This window comes from Telopea speciosissima, chromosome 6, assembly GCF_018873765.1.
Source record: "Telopea speciosissima isolate NSW1024214 ecotype Mountain lineage chromosome 6, Tspe_v1, whole genome shotgun sequence".
Lineage (NCBI taxonomy): Eukaryota > Viridiplantae > Streptophyta > Magnoliopsida > Proteales > Proteaceae > Telopea > Telopea speciosissima.
Genome location: NC_057921.1, coordinates 50,713,526 through 50,723,913, shown reverse-complemented (window position 1 = coordinate 50,723,913; position 10,388 = coordinate 50,713,526). Strand labels below are relative to the sequence as shown.

The window sequence follows — 10,388 nt, the reverse complement described above, 5'->3', positions numbered from 1 at the left end:
TTTCTTTTTTTTGCTATTGATATTAGTGTTGTTATCATTGTTATTTTTGTTACACAATGTTACGTCAGTTGTTTAATGGCCCTTGAATCCATAGTGGCTTTCTTTGGAGGCTAAACTTTGTGCTGTGAATAGGACCCAACATTTTTTTCCTCTTTGCTAAATTGATTTTAGTTTGTCAGTTTCATTAACTCAACCTTTTCGTTGATGGATCACATCTTAAACATGTACCTGTTAGTCTTTCATAAGTGAACTTTCTGGAGTTAAATCTTGGATGCCTGAGAAAAATACTTTTAATGGATGTGGTGGTTCTTGCATTAAGTATTAAGTGGTAGGATAACTGTAATCTTGACAGTTCTGCGAACAACTGATTGACTTATTCTATGTTTAATCACATGAAACTGATCATGAAAGAATAGATATAGGTGGAGCAAATAGGTATCAATAGATCTAGTTAAAACATTTTAGTGAATAGAAATAATCCTCAATGACTTGGTGTGGCCATTTTTGGTCAAGGATAGAAATCTAAGAGGTGGGGTTTCTCTAAACAAAATTTAGGGGATTTGTTCTAGATTTGCAGCCAATGCATAGATGAGAAAGAAAACAAGATGCAGTTTAACTAAATATAGTAAAACTTTATTCCAACTACTTTGGTTTGAAGGGTTTGCTCCCCGTCAGTCTTGTATCATTTAGAATGGCTTAGAACAGGCTCTGGAGCTACAAGTGATGGATGTGTAAACAGATGGTTCTTGGAGCAGAGTTTGAGTGCTATAGAATTGAAGAAACTTCTTAAGAAAATGAATTATAAAAAAGATGTAGATAAAGAGTACGTAAGAGTTTAACTTGCTGCGTGTGGCCATGGAGTCGTGTCCTACTGGCTTCGAAAGTTGCAGTTTATATTTTTCACTTGCAATAGCTGCTGAAAAAGATTACAGTATTATTTCATGTTTAAAGATCTCTGAGCTGTAAGTGGAGATATGTAAATGGTATGAGTAATGGCATGCTTATAAATCATAGTTTGAAGATTGGCAAGGCTTGTAGGTTTTATAGAATTTTATTGAAAATTTTCTTCCTAAACTGGACCTGCTAGAATGGAGCTTTTACAGTTTGGAAATAATAGAAGATGGCCAAATACACAAAGAGCTAGGGGGGGGACTATAAATTGATCATGCAGCAGCCCAAGATTTGTCAGAAGGAAGGGGGTGGGGAGTGAATGGTTTCAAGTGGGACCAAAACTATTTTCCTTTCAGAATCCGAATCCTCCTGTTAAGTGTGGCTGCTCTTGTTGTCTTATTTTGGTTTCAGGTCACACTATCCCAGAGTGGATACAAAAGGAACGTGTGCTGAAGGGATATCCCTTGCAGCTCACATTCCAGAGGTTCTGAACTTGACACTATCCAGTCTTGTTTAAAGAATACATACTAGGGTGATTGCTTTTTGTCACCTAGAGTGAGAAATATTTGAAGATTTTCTGAGGGACTATTAGTTACTCTCTGGAGAGCACAACATCAAATTTTTGGGAAGTAGGACACCCTCCTTACCAAGGTTACCAAGTACTCAAAGGAGCCAGAAACCTCATACTCCATAAGGCACTATTTTGTAAAGCTTTATTTTGTAAGCTTTTCAAGTTGGATACTTTCTCGATTCAGACAGAAATAGGCTTCTTTTTGTGTCCAACAGTTTCAGTAGGAATGTCATGTTCTTGGCACGGCTTCTTTGATTGGCTTGGGGGCTGTGTGTAGTTACAGAACTAGCTCTGATCTTTAGACTTGTTATTCACCATCAGTAATAAAATCTCTTCTTAATTTGTGATAAAGACTTCACTTGTTTCCAGGAAAAAAAACAATTCCCTATTTTTGTGGCTTTTACCTAGAAACAAGTGGGAGTCATAAAAGAAAAGGTAAAGTCATAAAAGAAAAAGTGTTCCCAAAGTTGAAATTTGATGCTTAACACATTAATGAAAAATAAAACATTAGTTGGTCGGTAAGTATTGCACAAACTCTTTCTAAAATGGAAGGAGAAAGACATTCATAGATCTTAGAAGAAAGCCAGAGGATTTTGACCTTGGGGATTTTGGCAGGACAAATCTGATTCCAATCCATTACAGGAATACAAATATAGCAAACAGGGCTGAGTAGGGTAAGCTTTTGACCTGCTCTATTGCCAAGGCTAGTGTCCTTCAGGTTGATGTTCCACAAGTTAACAAACAAAATGGTCTAAAATGGGTCAGCTTTGGATTTGAATTAGATTAACCACTGAGACTAAAGCAAGAAGATAGTTACATAGCAGGACATAACCCTTTTCTTAATCTGGTTAAAAAATGTCGACCCCAATCAGGGAAACAGGTACAGGATGCTAGCTAGCCAATCCCAATTCCCAACCCTGAATGAGCTTCAGGTAATGGTTAATGTATAGGGACAATGAAATTATTGTTAAAACTGATTCATAATATATCAGAGGTTCCCATCAAATTCATACTCATGGCCTGCCTTGTTTTGGTCCATGCGGCCATGCAAGAACTAATTCCACCATGGTGTGTTAATTTTTGGCATTTTGCAACTCCATTGCTTGAGATTATAGTTCCCCAACTGTATTAGATAGAAGTAATTAGTGTTTATGCTGAAAAATGTCACAAGTGGAGAAGTGACAAAACTGTGAAGGAATTATACATGAGTCTGGTATATCTTGTTATGGATTTGTGTCTACTTCAGGACCCAATCATAGCCTGTGTGACCTTAGAATATGAATGGCATTAGAATGAGTTCGTGAAACTTTTAACTCACTTTTTAACTAGTTCTCATGCTTGTTGCAGGCTTAAAGTTGATCAATGATATAGGTGTGAGATCTTCTATCACATAGTCTTACTCATGTCCATTCATCTATGCCGCGTGGTATTTGGCACAGTATAAAAGTGACTAACCGTGATGGGTGCTTTTCCAAACATTCAAGAGGTAAAAAAGAAGAGAAGATCTTTTTCTTTTTGTGATATAAAGATGAGTTCTATTACTATGATGAAAGGTCTCGTGGTTTGCGTAGATCATGTAACTTTGCTTGATTTGCATATCTAATTGTGCCATATGAAAGGGTAATGTGGCAAATCTGATTGCTGGATATCTGTGAATGATACTGATTGGCTAGGTTTCAAATATCAACCTCAAATCCAATCATTTTTACCTCCCATATATGTCCATGCTCCTTCTCATTTAGGCTTGTGTTTGATGCTCCCAATCAAAATAATTCAAATTCTAATGGGACTAGCATATAAAATATTAGAAAACCCATATGCATAAATTCTTTTAATTTGGGGAGTAGGAAAGAGTACTTGAATTCTATACCTAAACACTTAAATTCTTTATCACCATGCCGCTTTAATAAGACCAACCTTCGTGTGCCACATAGATAGATGATGTGGCTGTTTCGATTGTTGGATGAGAGAACATGGTTTGAATTTGCTATATCTCAAATTTTATACTCAAATTCAGTTCAGTCAATACAAAAATATCCCCATGAACATCGATGACTTCCTATATATGTCTATGCATGTCTATTATTTTCTTATCATTTTATGCACAGTTCCATTATCTTAACTTTTCAAAGCTCCATTTTGTCACTTGACAAACTCCAATTGAACTGAAATTTGACATATAAGCAAGAGACCTTAGTATCTAACTCTTCAAACAATTTGTCCCATCTACTTTACCATGTGGTAGATATTTAAGCTATTTTTTTTTTTTTGGTTAAACTTAGCAAAGCTGCCCATACAAAATTTTGCTTTAAATTGTATAATTTAAAAAAAAGGATAATCTTGGTGTAACCAAGAGTAGTGATAATAAGTCATCACCATCCTATGTGGCACACAGTAGACAAATCCCTCTTCATATGAGATAGAATTTATTAAAATGATAATTTTTTCGGTATCCAAAGTACCCTGTAGTGTACAGGAGTTTCAAGTTGACAGACAGCTTTGCTCAAAAATGTGGTTACATCAAGTAAAACCTTTAACATGTTAGGAATCTTATGGAAGACAAGAACCATGGCCTATGGGAGGTGGGGTGGGGGGGGGGAAGCCACCCAACTACTCTGGGGACAAGGGGGGTTGTGGGGGTGGGGGGAAGGAAGGCACCCAACTACTCTGACAGACACAAAAGTCTGTGGAAGCAGTGTAAAAAATAGAGGTGGTTGATGGAGATAAAGAGGTGTTATACAAGTAAAAAGGGCAGACAAGTAAAGAAAGGCTGAAATGGACTGTTGGGGTCTAAACAGTGTAATTGTTTCAAGGCAAGGTGAGTTGGAGACTAGTCAACACAATTAAATATGACCAACAAATAGTGTTGACCTAGGACCAACATTGTTTGGGCCCAACAGTCAAATGCTCCGAATAGCCTTGGCATATCAGTCTGATTGTCCACACTGGCAGTGTATGAGAAATTGATGCATGGCTCTTGTGCTTTGTCTCTTTTTAAGTTATTGGGTTCGGCCGACACTCATAACTCCTTAGGGAAAAGTAGGGAGGGACCAATTTGGCTGCTCTGCTTTGTCCCCACTGCTAACTAAAATTCTTCCCAATCATGATAACCAATATTTGAAATTAAAGACCTACCAATCGTTACACAAACCCTACAAGTATTAACCCATACTTATTCTAAACCAAGTTGTGGGTTAAAAACGGGTCGGATCCAAATTGAAAATTTTTAGGCATAAAACTTTATTCCTAAATATATTCAACTTAAAGCACAACATTTCTAATGGGTACACTTATTTCCTGCATGACACACTGAGGGAAGCTTTCTTTTATGGTCATATATCTGCCAAGTAGCAAATCCTGAGAGTCTAAATATCACACGTGCAAAATCAGAGAAGCTACAACATGAATATTCCACCAAAATAGGTTTTGAAGAATTAGTACATGACATGTTAATGAATTTGAAAGAAATTGTATTGAAAGTAATCTGTATGAAACTCGCAAAGCATCTATTTGTGTTCTATAAGCAGGTAGGGTTAAGGTTTTCCCTTACTCACATGTAAAGTTTCAGTCTTACATTTGCATGCCAAAAAAAAAAAGAAAAAATTCAAAAAAAAAAAATATTGAATTTAAGGAGAGATAAATCAATCATTGCATCATCATAATTTTTATCTTATTATGTTTTTTCATTTATTTTCTTGGCATCCAAACATAGCTTAGAATATCGATAAACAAAGCTGACAGGATCCACTAGAAATTCAAACTTTTGTAAAAATATTTAAAAAAGAATGGATCACAGAGAAAAAAGGGATAATGTCTATGTATGAAAGATAAATTATTGAATTTAGCTTTGTAACCACACCCTAGATCACTCTTGCATGTGGTACAAATAGTAAAATTTTGCCCATAACATAATGTATATCAGATTAGAATTTGGATGTCGAGTCAGGCCCGACTGACCCACCAATTCAAATCTAAAAAGTTACATTCTGAATGAATGCATTTTATTAAAATGGGCTTGACCCACCTTTATTCTAAGCCGGCATGCCATGTTGTGGTCCCAATTCCAGCAACTAAAGGACAATCCATGAACAGGCTTATGATGCTGATATGGGTCCTCTAAATGGCCAGACTTAGCCAAGAAAGTTGATTCAGAACCAGATGAACACAGAAACAAAACGGTTGTTATACCCTACCTGCCCCGGCAAAGCCCAAAAGCCAATTAAAGCCCATAATTTTGAATTCTGTATCAGTACTACTTCATCATCTATTCAGGACCTGATGCTGTCTAGCACGTCTTTGCCTTTCTCTCTCTCATACAAATCATAACCTTGCAATCATGGAGTTCCCCACAGACCCACCAAACTATTGCCGAATCCCAAGAAACATCAACTTTATGATGTTTTTCTTTGATTTCTTCTTCTCTGCAGTTGACTGCCTTTTCCTCCTCTTCTATAATCTAAATCACCTTCTTTACCTCACTTTTCCAAAGCAGAACCTCCTTTTAAATAGATAGAAACCATTCCACATTTAAGAATCATATTACTCAGATGTCATGGCATACACTAGTAATCTACAGAACCTCTCCTCCTCCTCCTCCTCCCTGCTAGATTGGGATCGTCACAACCTTGGAGTTTTCAACGCAGACATGTCCTTGGGTAATGATCATGACCCTTTTCTCTCTTTCTATCTTTAATGGAAAATCACTAGTAGTGTTAATTAATTGTAGTATTCTATCATTGTTTGAGTGTGTTCAGTTATGGAAGCCACTGCACCTTTCTTCCCTCTAGATGATTTCTCAACTGGGTATCTTCAAGATGCTTTGGTGGAGTGGAATGATCGATGTAAGAGAAGAAGATTAGACTTGTATGATCATGGTCATGATCAAAGAACATGTTTGGAGAACTACTGGAGCTCGAATTGGACTGAAGACCCACTTGAGAATTTTAATTGCTTGAACAAGATAACTGAAGCCAATAGAGTTTCAGGTAATTTAGATTAATGCCTCTCACCCATTTGATTAATTGTCTCTGTTATTTACTTTCTTCTTGAATCATCATGATCTAAGTTGAACCCATCTTTCTTTTTGGCTATTCCACCAATTTAACTGTATCATCTTCTAAATGGGTCATAGGGTGGACCTTGTGACCAAGAGGTCACGGGTTCAAGTCTCTAGAAACAGCCTCTCTGGGAAATCGGGGCAAGGTTGCATACATTATGACCCTCCCCAGACTCTACAGTGGCGGGAGTCTCGTGCACTGGGTATGCTCTTTTTCTTCTAAATTGGTAAACAATATACTCAGATATGGGTCTCTGTACTTGATCTTGACAGATGAATCATTGAACTCCTCAATTAGCAGCATAAGTGAAGGAGAAACTATTTTCTCAGAGATCAAAACATTAGAAGACTCAGTGTCAGCCCCTCATGAAACAAATAAATCTCCATACGAGGACCCACTTGTAGGAAAGTTCATGCATGACAGAGAAACCCAAATTTCTAGAGAACCTAGATCTTCCTCAGGTACTATACTACTTGCTAGCTTGTTCTTCATTTCTCCTTCTTTATACCTTCTAAGCTTAGAGTAATTTTGGTTGGTTTTTTGGTATTTCAGATGAAGGAGGATTTAAAAGGAAGAAGAAGGTCATAACTGGAGTGGTTTACCCATTTGCATTAGTGAAACCAGGAGGAGTGGATGGTGACATGACCCTAAATGATATCAATGAGAGGATCCTTATGCCACCAACTAGACCGGTAAGGCACCCGGTGGGGGACTTTGCTGGTCGTCCATTTGTGTCTCCAGATGGGCCAGGTCTCTCTGGGAAAGCAGTAGTGGCCCTCACCAGAATTCACACTCAAGGAAGAGGAACCATCACAATCATCAGAACCAGAGACTGAAGAAATTAATGAATTGAAGGGCTTGTTCTTAATTAATTACTTTTTTAGGTTTAATTAACCCATGCATGTCTCAATTGTATAGTAATTATAGGTAGATTATGCATATAAACAAAGAAATTAAACTGAGTTTATGGGAATTGGTTATGATGATGATCTCTATAGTATGAAAAAGAAATATTTGATCAAACCCACTTTGAGGATCTATGGTATATATATATATATATGTCTTAGATAAATTAATTTTTGGATTAGGTTTTGGTCTCTTTAACAAATGATTGATTGGTGAATGTAGGGGAAGTTATAGGCTTTTGGATTTTGTCCTTTTTAGGGTAGATGGATTAAGGTATAGACCTTAGCACAGAATCTGAAGAGATGAGTGGAGTTGAATAGATAGAGTTATCTTTCTTATTTTTGTAATTTGTAATGGTTGGTTATAAAGAAAGATTTCTAGGAGTATGTGAGAATATCGTGCTTTTGCTTTCCCACATCCCAAATACTTTCATTCTTTATTTGTATGTGGACATTGGGATTTTAGGAAGGAGAAAGTTTATCTTCCCTTCTTGAGGAAGGAAGAATTCTGTTTATGACATCATATGAATCTTTCATGACGTCAAACATATTAGTCCAATGGTTTGCCTAGACTTGGTATAATCTCTAGAGACGATTCCTATAACGGAAAATTACCTCCTCTGGTTCCCTGCCCGGCCTGTTCCCTAGTGCCTGTAATGGGGGGGGGGGGTGGTTGGTCCCCATCTAGGTAGAGTGTTTGGACAGCGGTAGGGTGGTCATTGCCCCCCTATTACAAGCATTGGGGGAATTGGGCCGGGTAGGGTACTGGAAGGGACAAAGATCTCTCTTATACATGCACGCGTCCCCTAGAATGCATCCTTGGTTCAGGACGAAGTCAAGCCGATACATACGATAGGCGAATGCTCTTCGAATTGGTACCTAAACCCTAGTTAGTTCATGCCACCTATGCAGTTTCCCTTGCTGGTAGGTAATCAACTATTGGGATAGCCAATTCAAAGGTAGGAGGGCTTCTTCCCTTGAGAAAGGGTTAGCACGGTCTTGGCAAGATCTTGCAAATATGGGAATGTTTCACTTTAGTAATGATCTTGTAAACAAAGTTAGACTGATTGGCCTAAAATTCGAAAATTCTGGTGGGCGACTTTGATTTGGACCGGTGCCTAACAAAACCAATCCAGATAGATCTACATCGGACCAAACCAACCATTAGTATCCCTAGTTGGATAGAATACAAGATTTGGAATGATCACATACCATTGCGTGTATTGGAATGCATCACATGTATGTTTGTTCATGTACAATACTCTTAACTACTTCTATACACTCCCTTATTCTTAAATTTTTAAACCTCAAAATTATTACTTGGCAAACTCTATTTTAGCATAAATTTCACATGAAAATTGGGGACAATGGATTCTGCCCTCTGCAAATTTTGCGCCCCTGGGGGGGCCCAAATGTTTTGAATAGTTAGAGCCAAGGATCCCCTATTCACATGCAAATTTGCAGCCAAAGCATCGTTTGACAAGTTGTGAACTTGAAGTTTGAAACAGGGTCGGGTTGGATTAGACTGTTTAAAATTCCAGTCCAACTTGAGTCCCCTTAGCTTGGCCCAGGTCCAGCTTGGCCTTGACTCGGGGCCTTAAAAAAACAAACTCTGACCTGCCTTTTAGGGCCGGACTTGAGAGATGAAAATCCTATATGCACTTATTATGTGAAAGCTACATTATCTTCTAGGAAAGATAATTAAATATATATTATAGATGTAGTAACTATTTATCAATAAGAATAGATTTAATTTCCTATATGGAGTTAAAGTTTGTAAATTTTAAACTATCAAATAAACAACTTCCTACACGGGCAGTGTAAGAGATATTTTCACATTGACACCTTGTTCCATTAGTAGGGATGTAAATGATAAATCAATCGAATCGCATCCGTATCAGGGGCATCCGTATTCGTTTAGAGATATCGAAAATAATCCGAATACTCCGATAAATCGTCCAAAAACAATACTTAATAATAAAAATTAAGTAAATAATGATTTCAAGGGTTTTGAAGATTAAATAAGTTCTAGAATATGATGAAAAGAGAATCATGATCTAAGAGATATGGATTGAGAGTGAATTGTATCCCTAGGGAAGGTCCGGTTACACAAGCAGATGTAACGGATGGTCTCAATCCGATCCATCCGAATCCATTTAGAGGTATCCGTATTCGACGGAATATCTCGATCACATCCGATCCGTATCCGATCCGAATCCGATCCGTTTACATCTCTAATGAATAGATGGGAAATTCCTTTTGACTTATCACTATGGTTAGGGACATTTAAGCTTGTCACAAGTTAAATATTCCTTTCCACATAGCGAATATGGCCATGGTCATCTAGTAGAGCAGAGGACCCCACATTCATCCATAGTTTGGCACATGGCAGCTACTTCAGAACTTGTGACATGACCAAACATCATCAATTGTAGTGACATACAAGTTAAACCCAACGTCTAGAGCCCAAATATGGGTACCCAATGTCCATCTCAAGCCATTGAAAAGTCCAGGCCCAGTTCATAGTGGGTCAGATATGGGTACCCCATTCAACTGCTATGGTGTTTAGTCCCACATCGGGAAGATCTTCAAAATGTTGGTTCTTTATATGTTGGGTGTATACAGCAATCTGCCGAGGTCCGCACCGCGAGCTCGTAACCCAAGCGGGTCATCAAGGTGATGGGATGCTGGATCTACTCATGTTGGGTCGGGTGTAATGATGCAACCAACTGGTTTGTCCTTTCCAAGTTGGAAGTTGAACCATGTGGTTTGGACGAAGGCCTACACCGAAGATAACAAGCCGGGGTGTGTCTTGGGCCCATGAGCTGATCTCAATCGTACCATCATTTTTTTTACAATTTCACCACCTTCACTTCTTTCAGTTATTTGATCTCAGCCGCACGATCCTTAAAAAAATGCGAATCAAATATTTGTGAATTATGATGGTCAATACCTCGGGTTCGC

At 37.9% G+C, this 10,388-nt stretch overlaps 1 protein-coding gene across 2 annotated transcripts; it reads left to right on the top strand.

Moving 5' to 3' along the window:
- The first annotated feature begins 5,789 nt into the window (after positions 1-5,789).
- On the top strand, positions 5,790-7,356 carry LOC122663878. Of its 2 annotated transcripts, none has more exons than XM_043859545.1 (4): positions 5,790-6,000; positions 6,179-6,447; positions 6,792-6,980; positions 7,078-7,356. In XM_043859545.1, exons 2-4 carry the CDS (start codon positions 6,219-6,221, stop codon positions 7,353-7,355), a joined length of 696 nt encoding a protein of 231 aa, XP_043715480.1. In that variant the 5' UTR covers positions 5,790-6,000; positions 6,179-6,218; the 3' UTR covers position 7,356. The 2 variants fall into 2 exon arrangements, with proteins under 2 accessions (XP_043715480.1, XP_043715479.1); XM_043859544.1 differs by having other exon boundaries at positions 7,072-7,356.
- Positions 7,357-10,388: the final 3,032 nt, after the last annotated feature.